Source organism: Bos taurus, chromosome 19, assembly GCF_002263795.3.
Source record: "Bos taurus isolate L1 Dominette 01449 registration number 42190680 breed Hereford chromosome 19, ARS-UCD2.0, whole genome shotgun sequence".
Taxonomy (NCBI): Eukaryota; Metazoa; Chordata; class Mammalia; order Artiodactyla; family Bovidae; genus Bos; species Bos taurus.
The window spans coordinates 36,023,958-36,048,733 of NC_037346.1; the positions used below are offsets into that span (position 1 = coordinate 36,023,958).

The following is a 24,776-nucleotide window of genomic DNA, read 5'->3' on the forward strand; positions in this document are numbered from 1 at the left end:
AGCATTTACCATAGTGTCTGGCAGTGGGTAAATGTTGATATCAGCAGTAATTAAATGTTTTCAGAAAGCTCAATTCAACTGATTCAGAAATGAATTCGTCAACATACCCCAAACTTTCTCTTCATTCTTTGATCCAAATCTCAGTGAATGGCACTACTATCTGCCCAGCCAGAAACTTGGGTGTTACCTTTGTCTCCTGACCACCACTTATCCTCCTTTGCTATCAGATGCTATCTTCCTTGACTCAACCTTGTTGTAATACACCACAGAGTGTTTTCAACATCCAAACTTTACACATAGTCATTCAATTCATTGAACAATCCTGCAAAGTAGGTGCTACTATTATCATCCCTATTTGGAGATGTAGAATTTGAGGCATAGAAAGGTTAAGAAACTGATCGAAGATGATATGAGAGGCAAAACTGGTATACAAGCCAAAGCATCCTGTTTATAATCTGCATACTCACAACCACTATCCTATATGCCATAGGACTTCTAGTATATATAATGTTTATCACATCCTATTATTTGTCTTGTCTCCCTGGCTAGACTGCATGTTTTTTGAAATAAGGGACTCTGATTTCTTTGCAGCAGGATCTTCAGGGCTTAGAATAGTGCCTGGCAAACAATGCATGTCTGATACACCCAGGGAATTAAGATCATTCCCTAGAGACAAGACAAAGTGTAGATAAATGGAAATGAATAACCATCAGGCTGCATTCTGTTATGGCCAGGGTAAATGTTTTGTTTGTGGAGAAAGTTTTGTTTTGTTAATGTGAGAATAACAAGCAGAATACTGGAGTTAGAGATAAGTAGAGGTTGTTTAGGGTTTTCCAGGTGGTGCTAGTAGTAAAGAACCCACCTACCAATGCAGGAGATGGAAGAGACGTGGGTTTGATCCCTGGGTCGGGAGGATCCCCTGGAGGAGGGCATGGCAACCCACCCCAGTATTCTTGTCTGGAGAATCCCATGGACAGAGGACCCTGGAGGGCTACAGTGGGTAGGGTTGCAAAGAGTCGGACACAACTGAAGTGACTTAGCATGCAGGCATAAGAGGTTTTTAAGAAAATATTTATGTTTATTGATTCGACAGTTATTGTAGGGCACATGGGTAATTTAACACATAAATCCTTACAAAGAGAACTCACAGATTTAGATGTGCACTCACTACCAAGCTTTTTGAACTGCTATTTAAAAAAAATAAAGAGGCCACTATCTACTCCCCTGTCACTTGAATTGTGCTGAAGGGCCCAATTCCAGTACTACTCCGCACATCAGTTGCAGATGGAGTACCATGCTGAGAATTAAAGTTTGTATTGGGGGACAAATGAAAATGTAACCTCAAGCAGAGTTCCAGTTCACTCTAAGGTCAGTGTAAGCATGCAGTCAGTTTATATTCAGCACCACCTGGTGCGCACTGGGTACTGCATGAATGTCTGGAACATAAAAAACAGACATGAGTTTTTCATAAAACAGTAGCAAGAAAAAAGGGCATCCCAGGTGGCTCAGTGGTAAAGAATCCTGACTGCCAATGCAGGAGATGCATCCCCTGGAGTAGGAATGGCAACCCACTCCAGTATTCTTGCCTGGAAAATTCCATGGACAGGGAGTCTGGCCAGCTACAGTTCATGGGGTTGCTAAGTGACTGAGCACGCAGGCACAGCAAGAAAAGTGCTTGCTGTGCAAACCCTGGGCTGCCCCAAGAGAGGGAAATGAAAACTCCATGCCTAAATTTGTCATTTCCTATTTTATCTCTTGTGTTCAGGCCTTCCTCCTCCCCACCCCAGGGTTACTCCTTAATCCTTCCAACCCCATCTGCAAGCTTCCATCCTGTGCCACATTGGAAGATCTAGCCCAGGAACCTGGGCTCAGCAAAACAATACTCTTCTTTTTCTCCTGCTGTGTAGTAAAGCAGTGCCAGCCCAGGCTCTGAGCCTCATTAGATTGATTAGGCAGAGAGTCAGGAAGAATGCTGTTTATACTTGGACCATTTCTCTCCCTAGCTCCTGATATTAAAGACTGGGATAACTTGAAAGCCTCTTTGGTGTTCTTTTCTTTTTTTCCTTACATGGCCTTCACGAAGAGTAATTAATTATGATTTAAAAGCAGTAATGAATCACAGTTTATAGACTCTGAGTACAATATAAATATTTTTCCTGAAAGCCGAATTAGAAGAAATCTCTAAAATGTAAGACAACAGTTGAAGTAAATAATCGAACTGAATGGTCCCAAGCAGTGTCAAAAGAAAGAACGGTGTATTCTATTTCTGCAATAATGGGCATATAATAGTGGGATCGTTTTCAGCCCATTTCCCCACCCTGTTAGGCAAGAGTTGATTCAGATAAGGAAAAAGAGCCAAACTGGGGACAAAACAAAACCAATTATTACATTATTTTTGTCTGTTTTCTTAAACCAATTATTTTTGATGCGTGGTAAACAGCCTGCTCCAGAGGATTAGGCTTTCCTGGCTCTCAAATACGCATTCTTCCCTTCCCTCGTGTCTGTCCTCCTCTCTGGAAGCTGCGGGGTGGGGAGGTCTAAAAATAGTTGGTGAATCACGGTAGATAATACTTTGCAGCAGTTACATAAACAGCCAGCCCTCGCGCGCGCGGAGGGTAGGAACGGAAAATATCTGGGTCAGGGTTGTCACTCTGAATAGGTTCCCCCGGAGCCGGCCTGTGGGAGGCGCGGCCGGGAGGAGGCTTAGGCCCGCGGGCCGGGAGCAGCAGGGGAGCGGCGGGCGTGCCGCGAAAGGGGAACGGAGGCCCCTGGCTCGGCACGGGCTGCAGCGCGAGCGGGGCACCTGTGCCCCGCGCGGTCTCTCCATGGCGGGGAGTGGTCCGCGGCGGCGGCGGCGCTGACCGGCCAGGGCTGGGCGGGCGTGCCCTGGCGGGGGCCTGGGGCCAGAGAAAGATGAGCGCTCTCCTCGAGCAGAAGGAGCAGCAGGAGAGGCTGCGGGAGGCCGCGGCCTTGGGGGACATTCGGGAGGTGCAGAAACTGGTGGAGAGCGGGGTGGATGTGAATTCCCAAAATGAGGTCAACGGCTGGTAAGTGGGGAGCGGGGGAGGCCTAGGGTCAGAGCATCCGGCCCGGGACGCGACCTCGGCCTAGCGCAGCCCCGGAAGCCCGCCAAGGCGTGGCCCGGCACCCAGAGCCAACGAGGTTGTGCGCTCCGGAGGCTAGCACTGGCCCCCCTGCCTCGGAGAGTGTGCGGCGTGTCGTGCCCAAACCCCGGCCCACGTGGTCCTGCGTCGGCAGCGCCCACCCGAACCCTGGCGCCCCGTGCCCAGCCGACCCCACCCCCACCCCCATAACGTGTCTCGAAAGGTGCTGATTACTCTCACCCTCATTTGGAGCTCACCCCAGTTCGAGTTTGGAAGTACTCTGAAGAACACATCTGTGCAGAGCAAAAAGCATGAACAGTTGAGCAAACGTGGATCTTACAAACTAGCACGATTTCTTTTCCCAAGACTAGGGAAGATAAATCACTTGCATTCCTATTCTGCTTCTCTGTTGTCTTACTGCAGCAGTGATTTGCTGCTACCTACAGCTGCCTGTGGCAGGAAGGCTCATTCATTAATCCTATATAATGTTTTGCTTTGTTTTCTTAAAACAGTTTCAAATATGAGACTTTATCCAAGACTTCAGATGCCTGCCAGTGATTGAGTCCTTCCCAACTAAATCAGGAGTCACATTTTAAGAAGTGCTGGTGGTCAATTTTTTTGTATTGAGTTACTGAATGTGGTGGTATTCCGCTCTCTTCACATTTAAATTTTTTTATTTGATCCAAGTAATGCTTAACCAGGCTATTGGCTAGCTGAGAATTAAAGTGAGTTTGCAAATGTTTTATTTTTTAAAATGGAATCATACAGTTTAAAACTAAAGGGGACATTGGAGATAGGGTCCCACAACTATTAATAGCCAGGACCAGAATCACAGTTTCCTTACTTCCTCACAAATTCATCACCAACTTACCCCAAAGAAAACAGCCTGGGTAAATGTTCAGAAAGCCAGGAAACAGTAGAAACTGCTTTTTTTGTTTTATTTTGTTTAAGTGTTTACAAACTAGCTTGCTTTCTGTGTGTGGTTTCTGTGTGTGCTTTTCTCTGTATGTGATTTCTAGCATTGCTGTGTGGTTCACTAGCTGTGAATCATTGTTTTGCTCTTGGGAGGCAGTGTTGTGTAGAAGAACAAGTCTGGACTTAGTGCTGGTTCTCCATTCCTGCTTAGCAACATGACCTTGCCAGAGTCACTTCATTTTCTAGTTATTTCAGAAGAGTTGTGAGCATTTAAGGAAATGCAGCATAATATAAATAGGTAACATTTACTGAGCTTGCTCTGTAGTACGAACAAGGTTCCAAATGTTTTATTTATGTGTATCATCTCATTCACAGCGGCTCAGGGACAGAGCTATTGTTATCCTCTTGTTTTACAGATAAGAAAACTGAATAAGTAGTTTCCCCAAGAATTTACAGTAACTAATGGAGCTGGGAATGAAACCCAGCATCTGCCTCCAAACCATGCGTTTTTTTCTTTCTTTCTTTCTTTTTTTTTTTCTTTCTTTCTTTTTAATTGAAGAAGAATTGCTTTACAATATTGTGTTGGTTTCTGCCATACATCAGCATGAATCAGCCATAGATATACATATGTCCCCTCCCTCTGGACCCTCCTTCCCACCCCACACAATTTTCTTTTTTTCTGGCCACACCTCGGGGCATGTGGGATCTTAATTTTTGACCAGGGATTGAACTCGTGTCCTCTGCAGTGGTCACATGGAGTCTTAGAAACCATACTTTCTTAACCACGTAATAGATGCTCAGAAAAATGCAAGATTGTTGAACTATGAAGAGGCTCTCATAGATTTAATAGGGGGAAGATACCTAATAGGACTTCTACATGTCCAGGGTTGAGTTCCTGGTCTCCCTCATATCCCTAACTGTCCCCAGCCTGCTTGAGTCCTCATCTGAGCTGCACTGGCTGGCCAGAATCTTTGGTGCACTCCTTGCCTTCTGTCTTTCTCTCACAACCCACATCCAGTCAAGCTGCTAATCCTGCCAGCTTCACTAGCAGTGATGTAGTTAGAATCTGACCGCTTCTCATTAGCTCTGCCACTACACCTCTTGTGCAAAGCCACCATCTGTCACCTGGATTAACGCAGTAGCCTCCTCATCAGTCCTATCCTATGTCTTTTCTCAGCGCAGCAGCCAGAGGAATCCAGACTTAAAACATAGATCATTTAATTCTGCTTAAACCCCTTTAATGGCTCCTATCTCAAACAGGAAAAGCCCACAGGGTCCTACAGTTCAAATCCTTGTGCCTCAGCCCTCACTCTTTATTTCTAAGCCCCATCTCTCGATTTACCCCCTTGCTCCCTTCATTCTCTGCCCTGGCTTTCTTGCTTTTCCTGAAAACACCAGGCACAGGACTGCTCTGGTGGTGCAGTGGTTGAGAATCTGCCTGCCTGTGCGGGGGACAGGCCCTGATCTGGGAGGATCCCACATGCTGTGGGGCAGCTAAGCCTGTGCACCACAGCTACTGAGCCCAAACTCTAGAGCCCATGAGCCACAAATACTGAGCCCGCATACCCCAACCACCAAAGCCAGAGCATTCTAGAGCGAGTGCTCTGCAACAAGAAAAACCACCAAAATGAGAAGCCCAACATACCACAACTCGAGAGTGGCCCCTGCTCGCTGCAACTAGAGAAAGCCCTTGAAGCAACCAAGACCCAGTGCAGCCAAAAATAAATAAAACAAAACACCAGGCACAATGTTCATTCAGGGCCCTTGTGTTTTCTCTTCTCTTCATTTAAATGCTTTTTCTCCCTCACCTCCTTCAGGTCTTAGCTTAGATGTCCCCTGAATGAGTCTTGGAAGAAAAGTTATGACCAACCTAGATAGCATATTGAAAAGCAGAGACATTACTTTGCCAACAAAGGTCTGTCTAGTCAAGGCTATGATTTTTCCAGTGGTCATGTATGGGTGTGAGAGTTGGACTGTGAGGAAAGCTGAGCGCCGAAGAATTGATGCTTTTGAACTGTGGTGTTGGAGAAGACTTTTGAGAGTCCCTTGGACTGCAGGGAGATCCAACCAGTCCATTCTGAAGGACATTAGTCCTGGGATTTCTTTGAAAGGAATGATGCTAAAGCTGAAACTCCAGTACTTTGGCCACCTCATGCAAAGAGTTGACTCACTGGAAAAGACTCTGATACTGGGAGGGATTGGGGGCAGGAGGAGAAGGGGATGACAGAGGATGAGATGGCTGGATGACATCACTGACTCGATGGACGTGAGTCTGAGTGGACTCCGGAAGTCGGTGATGGACAGGGAGGCCTGGCGTGCTGCGATTCATGGGGTCGCAAAGAGTCGGACATGACTGAGCGATTGAACTGAACTGAACTGAATGAGTCTTTCCTTAATTGGTCCTTAATTTAAAGTTGTACCATGCCCCTCCACTATCTCTGGCATTCCCTAATCCCTTTCCTTACTTTATTGTCCTTATAATGCAATTGCTGTATACCATACTGTTTGTCTTACTTATTTGCTGACTGCCTCAGTTTCCTCGTCTGTAAAGTAGGATAATTTTCTTTTTGCCTGTTTGTTTTTGAGTTATTTTTGGCTTTGTTGGGTCTTCATTGCTGCACATGAGCTTTCTCTAGTTGCAGCAAGCAGGGGCTCCTCTCTGTTGCCATGCAAGGCCTTCCCATTGCCGTGGCTGCTCTTGTTTCAGAGCAGGGGCTCTAGAGCATGCTGGCTTCAGTATTCGCGGCTCTCAAGCTCAGTGGTTGCAGCTTTCGGGCTCCAGAGCACACACTCAGAGGTTGCCACGCACAGGCGTAGATGCCCTGTAAAATGTGGAATCTTCCCGGACCAGGGATCGAACCATGTTCCCTGCATTGGCAGGTAGATTCCCAACCACTAGATCACCGGAGAGTGTTGATGATAGTACTTAACTTGGGTTGTTTAGAGGACTAAATGAATTAATACATGTAAAGCTTTTAGAACAATGTCCAGTATGTAAAGTACTATATCTGTGTTAACTTTTTTTTTTTTTTTTTGGCTGTGCTGGGTTTTTGTTGCTTTATTTTTCATTGGGATGTGAGGGCTTCTCATTGCAGTGGCTTCTCTTGTTGCAGAGCACAGGCTTAAGGGTGCATGGGTTTCACTAGTTGTGGCTTTTAGGCTCTAGAGCATGGGCTCAGTAGTTGTGTCACAGACTTAGTTGCTCCAAGGCATGTGGAATCCTCCCAGACCAGGGACCAAACCCTAGCACTCTACATTGACAGGAGGATTCTTATTCACTGCACCACCAGAGAAGTTCTGGTTTTGTTTTTTTTTCTTTTTAAACTTTTTTTCTTTTTTCTAATTAAGCAGTGTGCCAGGTAATCGGATATAAAGGTTACCCTCAGAAAACATAGTCAGTAGCACAGAAAAGCAGAATGGTTACTGCTTTTAATTTTTAGTTGCCCAGTAACCACAATTTCTGCACAATTGAAATTTATGCCTCTGGTCTGAAATGCCTACCAGCACTGATAGGATGTCCGTATTTCCGATTTCTGGTCTGAAATATCAATACTTCCCAGCATTGATAGGATATTCTGACTTCAGATTTAAAGCTTAAAGAGTTGAAGTTCAGAGATCGAGCTCCCACATCAGTTGTAATTCAGGTATCATGCATACCCCTTGGCTTGAAGAAACAAGTATAATGGCTCATGAAGAAGTTGAAAATACTGCCTGGCTATAGTGCCTGTGAATTATGGCTGCCTGGAGCCCCCCATATCTGGACTGTAAATGATCACTCAGGGTACGGGGCTATGAGGGATGCGCTGTGTTGACTCAGCCCCACTTTACGTGGTGATACTTCAGCAGTTGGTTTGTCCAAAAGTGTCTCAGATCCGATACTGCTTCCTTCACTCTCAGGTCTGTTGTGAACAAGTGATTTACTACTTACAAGTGAACACCTTATTTCCAAAAAGGAACACATTTTTCTCATCATGTTCTATTCATTTTTGAATGCTTATTATAATTACTCATTTTTCAAGTGTTCAAGACGGCCATACACAAACACACTCCCAGAATCAAGAATATACAGGATCCTTCTACTCTAAGCAGTGTCCGCCTTGTTTGGTTCACTTATTCAGCAAATATCAATTAAGTACCTGTAAATTCAAGCAGATACTTCCTTATCTTCATGGAGCTTATATTTTAGAAGTCCATATCAAGACTCTTTTATTTTCCCCAAATTGGAATTCTTTTTATGATGAAGTACATTTTAAAGGCACCTGGATAATCTGGTTCTTTTTTTTGATAATCTGATTCTAATGAATAATAGTTTCAAATGTCACTCTGAAACATCAGACAAGCTGGCTTTCTGTAAGTCATAAATCTTGAGGTACCCAGGGCAAATTGGCTTTTTCCTGGAACCAAATGTACTTTCTAGACAGTTATACTTCTCAAGTGGGTGACCTAATCTCTACTATTGAACATATGTTCTATTCTTTGCCATATTTATATTCGTCTAAAAGCTCTGAAGATACTTATCTCAGTTCAATTAGAGAGTTGGTGAATGAGGACATTTCAAAACAGAGGGAGAAAAAGTGTTTTCCTTCTATGGGGATGAATTTAGTAGCTCTGTTAAGATGAAATTTTGGCCAACACGCTGATCCTGTTTCTGTGCAGTGTTAAAATAATAGCTCTTTTAGATGGTGCATGATTCCTTCCTAAGTATACAATAGTAAACAATTAGTTCCTTAAATGAATCTTAATACTTCAGAAGAGTTCTCAAAAATTTTGGCCGTTGATGTATATTTTTCAGATGCTCTAGGAACTAAAAGTATGTGTGTAGTGCCTTGTATTTAAGCAAATGAGAATATGTTTGTAGCCTTCTGGAGAGAACTAGAGAAGTGAACTTTTAAAAATGCAAATCCTTTTGTGTATGTGTGAAGGAAAGAAAAGTAAAAAGCAAAAGAGTAACTGAGATTCAGACAGGAATCTGCTGTAGTAATAATTTTAGTGGCAGAGCAAGCTGCAGATGAGAGATGGTTAGTAGCCTGATAATATTTCATCTTCAAGTGACATTTGATGCACATGAAGCGAGTTTTGGTACGCTCTTAAAAGGAAGATGGCCATGTAAGAGTATATTTTACAGAGACTGGGACAATATAATGAGGGACACTGAGTAGTATCTTTAGAGCTATCTAGCCAGCCAGGCAGCCAGCCTTCTGGAAGCCGTTGTAATAAAGCTCCTAGGATAAATTAGCTCTTTCCAAGGATCAGAAATGAAATTTAAAAATAAATTTTAAGCATATTAAATATTTCCATCATGTGCTTCCTGAAAAGAAAAGTTAAAATTACCAGTCTGATTTTCTAGTTCTAGCTGAACTCTAACAGGCTTGCATATATTTATTTACTGATGAGTAGAACTTGAAATCCCAGATCACCTCTCCACCTTTTCATTCTCTGTTTTTTCTTTTTTGGGGCATAGGACCTGTTTACATTGGGCGTGTAAACGCAATCACGGTCAGGTGGTCTCTTACTTACTAAAATCAGGAGCTGACAAAGAGATTCTTACCACAAAGGGAGAAATGCCCGTCCAATTAACATCAAGAAGAGAAATTAGGAAGATTATGGGAGGTGAGTCTTTCTGAGGTAACTTGATTTTGTCAAACTGAGACTTATGGTATCATTGTATATATTCTTTAAAAAAAAGTTTTTTTTTAATCGGAGGATAATAGCTTTAAGATGTTGAGTTGGTTTGTGCCAACAACAGCGTGAATCAGTCATAATTATATATATATGTATGTATGTATCTAAATATATATGTATATCCCCTGTATATATTCTTGATGCTAAACAGCCAGTCTGTTTCTAGAAACAAGATAGCCTTACTGTGCCAAGATAATTATTCCGTGCTGTTTCTGGAAAGGCAGACATTATAAAGTTTTGGGTTTTTTATCTGTAAACTTTAAGGAGATAGAAATGGCAACAAAAACCCTGCAGTAAACACTGACCAAAATATTTGCCGTATACCAAAGGACACTAGCTTTCACAGGAGACTCTTCGTAATTTCTTTTGTGTGAAATCTTTTTTTTTTTTTTTTTTGATGTGGCCCACTTTTAAACTCTTTATTGACTTTGTTACAGTATTGTTTCTGTTTTATGTTTTGGTTTCTTGGCTAAGAGGCATGTGGGATCTTAGCTCCCTGACCAGGGATCAAACCTGCACCCCTTGCCATTGGGAGGCACAGTCTTATCCACTGGACCATGAGGGAAGTCCCTTTATTTGCTCATTTTTAAAGGACTATGTAAGTGTTCTGTGTTTTCATCTTTTTAAGTGGAAGATGATGATGGTGACAGCGATGACCACCCCCAGCTGAAGAAGGAGTCAGAACTGCCCTTTGTTCCCAACTATTTGGCCAACCCAGCCTTCCCTTTTATCTATACACCTGCATCAGAGGATTCAGCCCAGCTACAGAATGGGGGCCCCTCCACACCTCCTGCGTCACCCCCTGCAGATGGCTCGCCTCCGTTGCTGCCCCCTGGGGAACCTCCACTGCTTGGGCCCTTTCCACGGGACCACACCTCTTTGGCACTGGTTCAGAACGGGGATGTGTCTGCCCCGTCTGCCATACTTAGAACACCAGAAAGCACAAAACCGGGGCCTGTTTGTCAGCCACCAGTGAGTCAGACTCGATCCCTGTTCTCTACTGTCCCGTCCAAGCCACCAATGTCTCTGGAGCCTCAAAATGGGACATATGCAGGACCAGCGCCAGCATTCCAGCCATTTTTCTTCACGGGAGCATTTCCATTTAATATGCAAGGTAACCGCTCGTCAGCAAGTAGCCTCTGAAAAGGGCAAAGTTGTCTAGGGGTCTAGTTCTTTACTTCCTATTTTTTTCAGGAGTGGGGATAGGATTTATCTAAGGCCTGCAGGGCTTCCGTGTCCATCACCAGCTCTTGGAGTTTGCTCAAACTCATATCAACTGAGTTGGTGATGCCATCCAACCATCTCATCCTCTGTCACCCCCTTCACCTGCCCTCAATCTTTGCCAGCATCAGGGTCTTTTCCAGTGAGTCAGCTCTTCACATCAGATGGCCAAAGTATTGGAGCTTCAGCTTCAGCATCGGTCTTTCCAGTGAATATTCAGCACTGATTTCCTTTAGGGTTTACTGGATTGATCTCTTTGCTGTCCAAGGGACTCTCAAGAATTTTCTACAGCACCACAATTCCAAAGTATCAATTCTTCGGTGCTCAGCCTTCTTTAGGGTCCAACTCTCACATCCACACATGACTACTAGAAAAGTGACATCTCTGCTTTTTAGTATACTATCTAGATTGGTCATAGCGTTTCTTCCAAGGAGCAAGCATCTTTTGATTTCATGGCTGCAGTCACTGTCTGCAGTGATTTTGGAGCCCAAGAAAATAAAATTTGCCAGTTTCCTTTCTTCCCCATCTATTTGCCATGAAGTGATGGCACTGGATGCCATCATCTTTGTTTTTTGAATGTTGAGTTTTATTTTTTTTTCCTTTTTTTAAAAAAGTGTTTGGCTGTGCTGGATCTTAGTTGTGGCATGCAGGGCCTTTAGTTTTGGCATGTGGGATCAAGTTTCCTGACCAGGGATCAAATGCAGGCCCCCTGCACTGGCAGTTTGGAGTCCTAGCCAGTGGACCACCAAGGAAGTCCTGAATGTTGAGGGTTTTTTTTGAATATTGAGTTTTAAGCCAGCTTTTTAACTCTCTTCTTTCACCTTCATCAAGAGCCCCTTTAGTTCTTCTTCACTTTCTGCTATTAGGGTGGTATCATCTGCATATCTGAGGTTATTGATATTTCTCCTGGTGATCTTGATTCCAGCTTGTGAGTCATCCACCCAGCATTTTGCATGATGTACTCTACATATAAGTTAAATAAGCAGGGTGACAATATAGAGCCTTGACATACTCCTTTCCCAGTTTGGAACCAGTCCATTGTTCCATGACCAGTTCTGTTGCTTCATCCTGCATACGGGTTTCTCAGGAGACAAGTAAGGTGGTCTCGTATTCCCATCTCTTTAAGAATTTTCCACAGTTTATTGTGATTCACACAGTCAAAGGCTTTAGTGTAGTCAATGAAGCAGAAGTAGATGTTTTTCTGGCATTCTCTTGCCTTTCCTGTGATCCAATGGATGTTAGCAATTTGATCTCTGGTTCCTCTGCCTTTTCTAAACCCAGCTTGTACATCTGAAAGTTCTCGGTTCAAGTACTGTTGAAGCCTAGCTTGAAGGATTTTGAGTATTACCTTGCTAGCATGTGAAATAAGCACAATTGTACGGTAGTTTGAGCATTCTTTGGCATTGCCATTCTTTGAGATTGGAATAAAAACTGGCCTTTTCCAGTCCTGTGGCCACTGCTGAGTTTTCCAAATATGCTGGCATACTGAGTGCAACACTTTCACAGCATCATCTTTTAGGATTTGAAATAGCTCAACTGGAATTCTATCACCTTCCCTAGCTTTGTTCACAGTAATGCTCCTAAGGCTCACTTGACTTCGCATTCCAGGATATCTGGCTCTAGGTGAGTGACCACACCATTGTGGTTATCCAGGTCATTAAGACCTTTTTTCTACAGTTCTTCTGTGTATTTTTGCCACCTCTTCTTAATCTCTTCTGCCTCTGTTAGGTCCCTACTGTTTCTGTCCTTTATTGTGCCCATCTTTGTGTGAAATGTTCCCTTGGTATCTCTGATTTTCTTAAGGGGATTTCTAATCGTTCCTGTTCTGTTGTTTTCTTCTATTTCTTTGCATTATTCACTTAAGAAGGCTTTTTTATCTCTCTTTGTTATTCTTTGGAACTCTGCATTCAGTTGGGTATATCTTTCCCTTTCTCCTTTGCTTTTCACTTCCCATTTTTTAATCAGCTATCTGTAAGGCCTCCTCAGACAGCCACTTTGACTTCTTGTGTTTCTTTTTCTTTGGGATGGTTTTGGTCACTGCCTCCTGTACAATGTTACCAACCTCCATCCATAGTTCTTCAGGCACTCTATCGGATCTAATCCTTTGAATCTGTTTGTCACTTCCCCTGTGTATAAGAGATTTGAGTTAGGTCATGCCTGAATGCGGAGAAGGCAATGGCACCCCACTCCAGTACTCTTGCCTGGAGAATCCCATGGACGGAGGAGCCTGGTAGGCTGCAGTCCATGGGGTCGCTAAGAGTCAGACACTGAGTGAGTTCACTTTCACTTTTCACTTTCATGCATTGGAGAAGGAAATGGCAACCCACTCCAGTGTCATTGCCTGGAGAATCCCGGGGATGGGAGAGCCTGGTGGGCTGCCGTCTATGGGGTCACACGGAGTCGGACATGACTGAAGCGACTTAGCAGCAACAGCAGCAGCATACCTGAATGGCCTAGTGGTTTTCCCTACTTAATTTAAGTCTGAATTTTGCAATAAGGAGCTGAAGATCTGAGCCACAGTCAGCTCCAGGTCTCTTGTTTTGCTGACTGTGTAGAGCTTCTCCATCTTCGGCTGCAATTTTGAGTATAATTACAACCCTACAGAAAAGTTGCAAGACTGGTAAAAGGAACTGTCTTTAATGAGATTTACAAATTAGTTTTTGCCCCTTTACCCAGAACTATTACATGTTTTTTTTCCCTAAGAAAAAGGATGTGTGCTCAGTTGAGTCTGATACTTTGTGACCCTAGGAACTGAGCCCACCAGACTCCTCTGTCCCTGGGATTTTCCAGGCAAGAGTACTGGAGTGGGTTGCCATTTCCTACTCCAGGGAATCTTCTTGACCCAGGGATCAAACCTGCGTCTCCTTCATTGGCAGGCAGATTCTTTACCAATGAGCCACTTGGGAAGCCCCAAGAACAAAGATAGTCTCTTACATAATCATAATACAATGATCAAATTTAGAAAATTTAAGCTTGATGTAATACTATTCTTTAATCCACAGTTTATATTTAAATTTTATGAGCTATTTAGCAATGTCTTTTTTTTGTTTTTTTACTCCCTCCACTCCTGCCTGCTGTGTTCGTATTAGGCTGTCGTGTTGGAATAGTCTCCTTTAATCTGGAGCATTTCCTCAATCTTTAACTATCCTTTTGGCCTTCAGATTTTTGAAGAGTCCAGGCCAGTCCTGTTTTAGAGTATGCTTTCATTTTTTCTCTGCTCTAATGGGCAGTATTCTCCTATAAAGAAGGGCCTTCCCTTCTCCGCCATTTACAGCAGTAGAAAATGCCTAGATTATCATTTATTGGATGATAATTCATTAGTACCCTTACTTTGATGTTCAGATTGTGCCAGACTGATCCAGAGGGAGCCCCTTGGAGCTAGTTCTTGTGTCTCTTGGACATCTTCGTTGTTCTTAGCTCATTTCCTTGCTTTGTGGTGCAGCAAGATGTTTCAGGCTCCCTAGTGCAACTTCCTGCCCCAGCCTTGGAATCAGGCATTTCTCCAAGGAGCCCTGGATTTTCTTGGTGCAGAATGGTATTCAGAAACCAGAATGTGAACACTAGATGTGCTCATTGCTACTAGTGTATCACTTCTAAGCTCATTCAGAGGACAATTAGAAAAGAAAGAAAAAAGCAAGCAAACAATAAAGAACAATTGAATAATGAAAGATTCACCAGAAAGGTTTATTTATAAACTAAACATTTATGGACGTAGTAACATAACTTCAGAGCATTCTGAGTTCTCATTTAATTGTTACAACAGACTTGTAAAAAGAGCATTATTTTGTACATTTTATTTTTATTTACGTTTTTTGGCTGTGCTACATGACTTGTGGGATCTTCAGTTCAGTTCAGTTCAGTCGTTCAGTCGTGTCCGTCTCTTTGCGACCCCATGAATCGCAGCACGCCAGGCCTCCCTGTCTATCACCAACTCCCGGAGTTCACTGAGACTTACGTCCATCGAGTCAGTGATGCCATCCAGCCATCTCATCCTCTGTCGTCCCCTTCTCCTCCTGCCCCCAAACCCTCCCAGCATCAGAGTCTTTTCTAATGAGTCAACTCTTCCCATGAGGTGGCCCAAGTACTGGAGTTTCAGCTTCAGCATCATTCCCTCCAAAGAAATCCCAGGGCTGATCTCCTTCAGAATGGACTGCTTGGATCTCCTTGCAGTCCAAGGGACTCTCAAGAGTCTTCTCCAACACCACAGTTCAAAAGCATCAATTGTTCGGCGCTCAGCCTTCTTCACAGTCCAACTCTCACATCCATACATGACCACAGAAAAAACCATAGCCTTGACTAGATGGACCTTTGTTGGCAAAGTAATATCTCTGCTTTTGAATATGCTATCTAGGTTGGTCATAACTTTCCTTCCAAGGAGTAAGCGTCTTTTAACTTCATGGCTGCAGTCATCATCTGCAGTGATTTTGGAGCCCAAAAAAATAAAGTCTGACACTGTTTCCACTGTTTCCCCATCTAATCCCATGGAGTGATGGGACCGGATGCCATAATCTTAGTTTTCTGATTGTTGAGCTTTAAGCCAACTTTTTCACTCTCCACTTTCACTTTCATCAAGAGGCTTTTTAGTTCCTCTTTACTTTCTGCCATAAGGGTGGTGTCATGTGCATATCTGAGGTTATTGATATTTCTCGTGGCAATCTTGATTTCAGCTTGTGTTTCTTCCAGTCCAGCATTTCTCATGATACACTCTGCATATAAGTTAAATAAGCAGGGTGATAATATACAGCCTTGACGTGCTCCTTTCCCTATTTGGAACCAGTCTGTTGTTCCATATCCAGTTCTAACTGTTGCTTCCTGACCTGCATACAGATTTCTCAAGAGGCAGGTCAGGTGGTCTGGGTTTCCATCTCTTTCAGAATTCTCCAGTTTATTGTGATCCACACAGTCAAAGGCTTTGGCATAGTCAATAAAGCAGAAATAGATGTTTTTCTGGAACTCTCTTGCTTTTTCGATGATCCAGCAGATGTTGGCAATTTGATCTCTGGTTCCTCTGCCTTTTCTAAAACCAGCTTGAACATCAGGAAGTTCACGGTTCACGTATTGCTGAAGCCTGGCTTGGAGAATTTTGAGCATTACTTTACTAGCATGTGAGATGAGTGCAATTGTGCGGTAGTTTGAGCATTCTTTGGCATTGCCTTTCTTTGGGATTGGAATGAAAACTGACCTTTTCCAGTCCTGTGGCCACTGCTGAGTTTTCCAAATTTGCTGGCAAGTTGAGTGCAGCACTTTCACAGCATCATCTTTCAGGATTTGGAATAGCTCAGCTGGAATTCCATCACCTCCACTAGCTTTGTTCATAGTGATGCTTTCTAAGGCCCACTTGACTTCACATTCCAGGATGTCTGGCTCTAGGTCAGTGATCACACCATCGTGATTATCTGGGTCGTGAAGATCTTTTTTGTACAGTTCTTCTGTGTATTCTTGCCACCTCTTCTTAATATCTTCTGCTTCTGTTAGGTCCATACCATTTCTGTCCTTTATCGAGCCAATCTTTGCATGAAATGTTCCCTTGGTATCTCTAATTTTCTTGAAGAGATCCCTAGTCTTTCCCATTCTGTTGTTTTCCTCTATTTCTTTGCATTGATCGCTGAGGAAGGCTTTCTTATCTCTTCTTGCTATTCTTTGGAACTCTGCATTCAGATGCTTATATCTTTCCTTTTCTCCTTTGCTTTTTGCTTCTCTTCTTTTCACAGCTATTTGTAAGGCCTCCCCAGACAGCCATTTTGCTTTTTTGCATTTCTTTTCCATGGGGATGGTCTTGATCCCTGTCTCCTGTACAATGTCATGAACCTCATTCCATAGTTCATCAGGCACTCTATCTATCAGATCTAGGCCCTTAAATCTATTTCTCACTTCCACTGTATAATCATAAGGGATTTGATTTAGGTCATACCTGAATGGTCTAGTGTTTTTCCCTACTTTTTTCAATTTAAGTCTGAATTTGGCAATAAGGAGTTCATGATCTGAGCCACAGTCAGCTCCTGGTCTTGTTTTTGTTGACTGTATAGAGTTTCTCCATCTTTGGCTGCAAAGAATATAATCAGTCTGATTTCGGTGTTGACCATCTGGTGATGTCCATGTATAGAGTCTTCTCTTGTGTTGTTGGAAGAGGGTGTTTGCTATGACCAGTGCATTTTCTTGGCAAAACTCTATTAGCCTTTGCCCTGCTTCATTCCGTATTCCAAGGCCAAATTTGCCTGTTACCCCAGGTGTTTCTTGACTTCCTACTTTTGCATTCCAGTCCCCTATAATGAAAAGAACATCTTTTGGGGGTGTTAGTTCTAAAAGGTCTTGTAGGTCTTCATAGAACCGTTCAACTTCAGCTTCTTCAGCGTTACTGGTTGGGGCATAGACTTGGATTACTGTGATATTGAATGGTTTGCCTTGGAAACAAACAGAGATCATTCTGTTGTTTTTGAGATTGCATCCAAGTACTGTATTTCGGACTCTTTTGTTGACCATGATGGCTACTCCATTTCTTCTGAGGGATTCCTGCCCGCAGTAGTAGATATAATGGTCATCTGAGTTAAATTCACCCATTCCAGTCCATTTTAGTTTGCTGATTCCTAGAATGTCTACATTTACTCTTGCCATCTCTTGTTTGACCACTTCCAGTTTGCCTTGATTCATGGACCTGACATTCCAGGTTCCTATGCAATTGCTCTTTACAGCATCGGACCTTGCTTCTATCACCAGTCACATCCACAGCTGGGTATTGTTTTTGCTTTGGCTCCATCCCTTCCAAGGGTTGGCCCTAGGCCTTGGCAGTGAGAGCAACAAGTCCTAACCACTGGGCCACCATAGAATTTCCATTAGTACATTTCAGAAATGGGTAAAGTTAGGCACAAAGAGATAGGTAATTTGTCCAGAGTCACACATCTAGTACAGGATAGATGAGGGATATACCCATTCATACCACAGTCATTCAAGGTTCAAAAGGTCACAAAAAGAGTTGAAAGCAGCTCCCACAATTTATGACAAAAGCAACAAACTCTCCATTGATATTTTAGATGAAAAGTAGAAAATGAACATATACTTCCTGGATATCAAGCTTCACGCTAGCCTGAGAGGATTAGTGAAGTTAAAAGGCAAGCAAACACACACACATATTTACTTTTTTCTATATTGCTATATCTATTTATAATTTATTAAACACTCTAAGTTTATGTTAATACCTCCAGTTCTAGTCAGACACCATAAGGTATAGTCTAGTCTTACCTTTCTTTTTCCATATAAGTAACTGCCCTTCTTTCTGTTTTTGAGGACCTCTTACTCTAGGTGCTGATAACCGTGACCCAGGGATGCCATATAAAGAGCAAAGCAGAAGTACCAAAAGCACACATGTGCTTAGCCTGAGCCTTCTTTGCAGCCATGCTCAGAATTTAGGGGCAGACTGTTTAGATCCCAGACCCACGAATAATGGTCTTTGTTTACTCCCAAAGCCAAGATTCTTCCCTTACTAAAATAAGGCATTTAAATCATAGTTAGACTTCATTTTTATTAGTAGCTTATCTCTTTGCTCTTGTACTGTGTTTATTGCAAGGATTTTCACATCTCATAAATATCTTTAGATCCACAATTGTTATATCTTTGTAGAGTAACTCTTGTACCATATCTTTCCCATGCCGCCTTTTCTCTTCTCTTCTCCATACCCTGCTTACGTGTAGTTTGATACCCAAACCCATTCTCAAGCCTTTACCTGCTTAGCTCCAGTAGCAGAAGTAAATTATCCTTCTGTACAGTTGGGATGGTGGTCCACTATTTCCTTCTGCTGCATAAAGTAAAAGTTTATTTACTTTATGAACCACAGTGTTAGATACAGGAGGACAATGCAGGCAGCTGCACCAGCAGAGCCAGAATCGAGCCTGAGCAAACTGCACTGATTGTGCTTGGTTTTCTTGTTGGGTGGCTTAGGTCTTCAGCCCAGGGCATGATTAACAGTAACCATCTTCTGGAAAAGATTTTAAGTCGCATCGGCTAACTATGCCAGAATGATTCATTAACGCTTCTTCCGCTTTTCCCTAGAGCTGGTACTCAAGGTGAGGATTCAGAACCCATCTCTTAGAGAAAATGATTTCATTGAAATTGAACTGGACCGACAGGAGCTCACCTACCAAGAGCTGCTCAGAGTGAGTTGCTGTGAGCTGGGTGTTAATCCTGATCAAGTGGAGAAGATCAGAAAGTTACCCAATACTCTGGTAAGAAAGGTAAGAAAGGTCTGTTACATGGTTGATTTTTCCATTTGGAAGATATGTACCTTGGGTATGTGAGTCATAGTTAAAGAAATGAGAAAAGAATAGAAAAAGAGCAAAGGGTGGTCTTCCATTGAGCTTTCTTTCCTCTACTGGGCCCATGGAGATTCTGGCGTTTCTAAAAGTTGTGGGATACCAGAGAGAATGTTCTGAATTACCATTCACATGTACCTGTTTTAGGTTGTTTCTCTGTAGTGATCCGTAAGGATTACCTTTGTGTACTATCAGATGTGCCTTGTGCTTTGTAACATAAGAACCAGGCTAAATTGCAGGGCACGTCTGTATCGGTACGTGTGTGATCCTCCCAACGTCTCTGGGTTCCCTGAACGTCAGGCTTCTGGCTCCTCAGGGCCCCTGAGGAAGACACCCTGCACTGCTCTTCATGGCGTGCTCGTCTGGGCGCAGCAGCTGCTGTTGAGGGCTTCTGCGTTTTAACCCAGTTCCTGCTCCTGGGGATTTTCTTACTCTATCACTGGTTTCAACACAGAACGCCAGAACCATAGAGACAAGTGGCTCCTCTTAATCTGTTTAACCTATTTTTGTTTCAGGACAAAGATGTTGCTCGACTCCAAGATTTTCAAGAGCTGGAACTGGTTTTAATGATAAGTGAAAATAATTTTCTGTTCAGAAACGCTGCCTCCACACTGGCTGAAAGGCCTTGCTACAATAGGAGAGCTTCGAAACTGACTTACTGACGCAGCGGAGCTGTTACTACTGAGTATTGTGACCGTGTGCGTCACCTCCGGGCCAAGGACAAGCCATTGATCTGAACGCCTTGGATGCCCAGGAGGGCCCTGATGCCACTTCGTAGTATACACTAACATCCTTCTGCCAAGGTAGGAAGCCCCTGACCCCCAAGCAGCGGTGCCACTCTTCCAAGCCTCTTGGTGCACAACAAACCTATTGCTTGAAGCTGTGAACAGCTGAGAAGTGGCCTGGAGAGGCAGAAGCCGACGGTTCTGTACTCGGCGTGTTTTCTGTGTATGTGAGAGAGTTGTCTAGGCAGAGGCTGAGAGAGCAGAGCCTGCTTCCGGCCTGTTGACAGCGCTCCTGAAGGGCCGGGCCGCGCTTCCCGCGGTGTTGCGTGCTCGCGACTCCTGAAATGTGAACTGACTAGAGAGGACAACGGGGAAGCACAGGTGCTGGACACAGGAACTTTGGTGTGACTTGTGGCTGTGAGGTCTCACATAGCATATTTCTAAATGTTACTCAGGTTAAAAGCATTTAAGAAAACAGTTACCTAATGTAAATACGCTGTTAACCAAAAGAGCCTCCCCGCCCCCCACCTTTTCCATTGTAAACACTCATGACTTCCGTCTCTAGCCATTGCTTGTAGTCATCTCTGCATTAACTCCCCATCGTGGTCACTAGAGGGCTCTCTGACGCTTTCTAAAAGAGCAGCGGCTATTTTTTTTTCTTTTTTTAAACTGAAGCAATTCTGTCTTCGCGTTTCTGTTTAATTTCACGGAAAGAGACGAGCACAAACATTGCTGGTCCATGTTCTCCACTTTCATTTTCCACTAGAAATGAAAAGCAATTTTCCAGACAGAATCTGTTGCTATTTTAAAGGTTATTGTGGGAAACTGAACTAAAGGAGTTAGCATCTTTATTTTTGTATCAAAGATGAAGATTATTTTGAAATTATTAAGATTTTTACACAACTCTGAAGTCTGTTGCTTTTGTAAACAAGTTGTTTAATCTTAGGGATCCCCCACAACCACCACTAACCTACTTAACAAAGTCAATGTGAGTCTACCAAGCTTTGTTCTGGAAACAAACACCTGATTAAACTCCTGAGCATGGCGTAAAAATTTTTGTAAAAAATGCATTTAAGGGTTCTTTTCCTTCCCTTCACTGTCATTAATGTTAAAAAGAAAAGCCACTGTCTTGTTGAACTAAATAGCTTAACTTTAGAAATAAGAAAGAGCACACTTAGATAAACAGGAGAGCAGGGCTTTGGAGCCAGCTGTTGAAGAGCATCCCTGCTGTCTTAAGAAGCTTTCTCCCCACCGTGCCTATAGTTTCCAAAGAAACTGAACTTCCTAACTGGGTTAATTTTATTGGAACACTGCGATTGCGAGAGAAGGTGCAGAAGATGTCAGTGGAGGAGAGTGTTGTGCTAAGATAATGGCCTCCTGCTGCTGCCTGAATGCTGAGCTGAGGTTGAGGTGTTTTCAAGGCCAACTTTGTGACGTGGAGTCACTCTGTTCGGTGACTTAATCGTAAACCACTAATTACTGATGGTGAGTTACTCACTCCGTGCAGTGTTTGTCTAGCAGAGTAAAAGGTTACTTACTACTCCCTTTCTCTGAAATACTTTAAAGAAGAAACTTCCTTTGTGTTTCAACCAGGCAGAAGCTAGAAATACTAACCTTTTTTCCCCTATACCTTTGAAAAAATTTACAGTTTACTGATACAATTAAGGCTAGTTTTATCTTGGAACAAATAAATTCAGTATTAATTCATGTGTCTAAATCACTGGGGTTAGTCCTCTTCCAGCCATCCAGATCAATTAGAGATTCTCAGAAGCAGTGGAGGTCCCTGGCTGGGCGGTGGCCTACAGAGGAGTAGCTCCAGGGCGTTTCCTGGGCTTAGAAATGGAGGCTGAGGAAGTCACAGTGAGCGATGGGCCCTGCACTGCATCTTTCTTATAGAGTCCTCTGTGGTCAGCTGACTCTGAGTATGGCAGTGGAATTAGACTGCACAGTTGCTGGTAGGTGAGTTTAAAGTCTTAATCTATGCATTCAGAGAAATATTTTTATATGTTTTGTGTAATTTATAAAAAGGATTTTTTTTTAGCTTTGTTAATTGTGAATTTGCCCCGCCTCCTCTACTGCATATTTAAAGCATGTGTTCACACTGTGTGTAAATATTCACTTTGTGCACTGCTGACTGTTCAAGCATAATAAGTATTATTAAAATTAAATATTAACTGACTAAGTCCCTACTCTTTAACTTTGTCCTTCTAAACATTTCTGTACTTCTAATCATAGGGGGTTCAAATTGTTGAACAGTTTCAGGGGCAGAACCCTCTGGCAGAAGAACAGAAGGCACTGGTCCCCCCCTGAGCCTCCTCCATTCTACTGCCGTGGTGGCGCTTAAGTCTGGCACTGAGTGGCGCCAGAGACAGATATTTTGTGCGGTGTCTTTCCTCTAAGTTCACAGCAGTCAGCTTCATTTCCCCAGAGTAGCTGAGCCCGCTAGATGGAGGTCATCCTCTATTAACCACATTTTTTGATTATCCTGTTTACTTTATACAACTGAGTCTCTCCTTTGGGCTGTCAGCACCTGTCAAGGTCTCAATGAGCTCAGAGGCAAACAGCCAAGACAGGAGAGGAGATACAGCCTTACACTTTTCTTTAGCTGAGAATGATGCCGAATGAATCTGCATTTCTGTTGGTTTGGGGCAGCTAGAGCCTCACAAAGCATACGTCATGCCAAATTGGCCTGATAAATCAGGAAGCATAGCAAAGGCCTTTTCTTAGCTCCAAGGAGAAGCAGAATAATTTGGGCCTTGGTGCCTTTATACTTGCTCTATCACAAGGATGGAAGTCTTCCTCTGTACACTCATGAACATCCTGGGCAGAAACGGCCAGCCCCCAGAATGTGATTAGCCTTTAACAAATAGTCCTGGAGCACAGGCTGGCCCAACGCATATAGAAAAATCAGATCAAAGGAGCCATCTCCACACCTACTGCAAACCATTTAGGATGGAGGGGGAAAGAAACATCATCCATAACCAGTCACATTATACCAAGAATAAAGGTTGAAGAAATGAAAGAGGAGACCAGAAAACTTGAAGGCCGTGTGCCAGGTTAATTCTAACCTGCAGAAAAAAACATTTCATTGGCTTGTTCAAAAAAGCAAGTTACCCCTTCATCTCATTTACCAGCCTAGGACGTTCAAAATGGGGAGTAGGCCCTGGGCTGCTCTGTGCTCCCACAGTCAGCTTCAGCCAGAGTGAGGAAGATGCATGACTAGGAGACCTCATGGGTTATGGGGACCTGTCTGGAACAGAATGCTAGAGGGGCAAGGAAATAAAGTGCCATGCACTTCTCATCCCCTAGAGAAGCAGGCGGCGTGGTCTGAGGGATGACATAAATGTGGAGGTGTTCACGGCAGCTTTCCCAGGAGGCTTCAGGTCAGATATCAGGGGCTTTATTTCTCACCTTTTTACAGCCTCTACACAGCAGAACAGGAACTACTGGCAATTACCCAGTGAGTTTTGGCCGTGAATACAGTATTTCCAGCCAAAAGCTCTTGGGTCTGAAGTTTTCAGATAATTCCAGCCATGTAGACGTGTATAAAGGCTACCTCTGCATCTCCCTCCTTCCTCTCCACCTCCTCTAAGGGCCCTAGCCCCTAGACCTTGTGAACAGAGAGAAAGGCTACACTGAAGTGTATGTATTGTTAACACGTAGCTTTATTTCATCAGTGCTCCATTTTTAATGAGTATTGGACTCAGTTCCTAGGGATGGCCTGACCTGGCAGTCTTCTGTTCAAAGAGGAGAAAGCTTTATTTAAAAACAAAACGAAAAACACTTCAGACTAGAAAATACAAAAAATCATGGGGGTAGGGAGGTCATCCCTTGAAATGATTATAAGCAGTACAGTGTGGAAATATCGCCACATTGGGAATCAGAAGACCCGGGGACTAGTCTGGGCTCTGCCTCATATTAGCAATGACCTTGGGCATGTCACTCACTTCTGGGCCCTCACTTCCCCACCCCTGAAACATTTAGCACGGTTATCCTACAAGGCACCTGGCGGACAAAAACCTAACAAATGTCCCCAATATTTGCCATCAAGTCCATTCTGTAGACATATTTGGTGTCCTTTCCATTCGTGATGAAAAGTAAGAATGTCCAGGAAGAAAGACCAGGAATATATTTTAGGCAAGTCCAGCATCTCTGGCCATCCCATAGAAGATGCCTCTGGCTGCAATGAGGTTGCTTGGAGAATCAAATTCAGCTATCGTCCCTTTGTCCAGGACCAGGACCCTAGCCAAAGAAAAGAAGTAGTCAGGTCTCCATCAGCCCAGATTTGGCTTCATGGTCCAACCCTGCCCTTCTGAGTACAGCTCAGACCCCTCAGTGACATGCCAACCCTTCCACTTCAGTCAACCCACCCAACACAAGCACTATGCCACATGTGCACACTTGCAAGACTGGTTATTTTAGCCACTCCATTTACTGTTCTGGCAGATGAGGCCGTTTCCAGGATCAAACACAAGGTCCTATTCATCTCTGCTAGTCAGGGCTCTGAAAACCTTCCTTAATGAGCCCTTCCCCTCACCAGGGTCAGGGGACTGTGCGCAGGGAGCCACGGGCCTGTATGCATCCATCTGCTTTGTGCCGACTCACAAAGGCACACGGCGGGAACGGCTGCAGTGAGGCCTGACGCTGGAATCTGGCTACGGATCTGGCTACTGCTGCTGGGTGGGTCTCCCCCCGCCCACACATACATAGTCAAGCCTGAGCCTGGGCTTAGAATCTCTTGCCAACTAGACACAGGGTGCACCAGTGCGGGGCCAACAGGCTGGCTCCCAAGGTGAGGCGGGAGCAGAAAGGGCTCCCCCGCGTTC

The 24,776-nt window shown here is 43.7% G+C and overlaps 2 protein-coding genes across 2 annotated transcripts in view; one reads left to right on the plus strand and one right to left on the minus strand.

Annotated features, from left to right (window-relative positions):
- The first annotated feature begins 2,611 nt into the window (after window positions 1–2,611).
- Window positions 2,612–22,132, plus strand: ANKRD40 (ankyrin repeat domain 40). Its single transcript, NM_001101109.1, is given in 5 exon segments — window positions 2,612–3,047; window positions 9,481–9,629; window positions 10,330–10,815; window positions 18,966–19,147; window positions 19,741–22,132. Coding segments are annotated over 5 exon segments (1,098 nt in total). The 5' UTR covers window positions 2,612–2,913; the 3' UTR covers window positions 19,888–22,132.
- A 1,459-nt stretch (window positions 22,133–23,591) lies between these two features.
- Window positions 23,592–24,776, minus strand: part of ABCC3 (ATP binding cassette subfamily C member 3) — a 48,026-nt gene continuing 46,841 nt past the window's right edge. Inside the window, 1 exon segment of the mRNA NM_001192756.3 lies at window positions 23,592–24,192. Within this exon segment, the coding sequence (NP_001179685.3) occupies window positions 24,084–24,192 (109 nt within the window). The 3' untranslated portion in view covers window positions 23,592–24,083.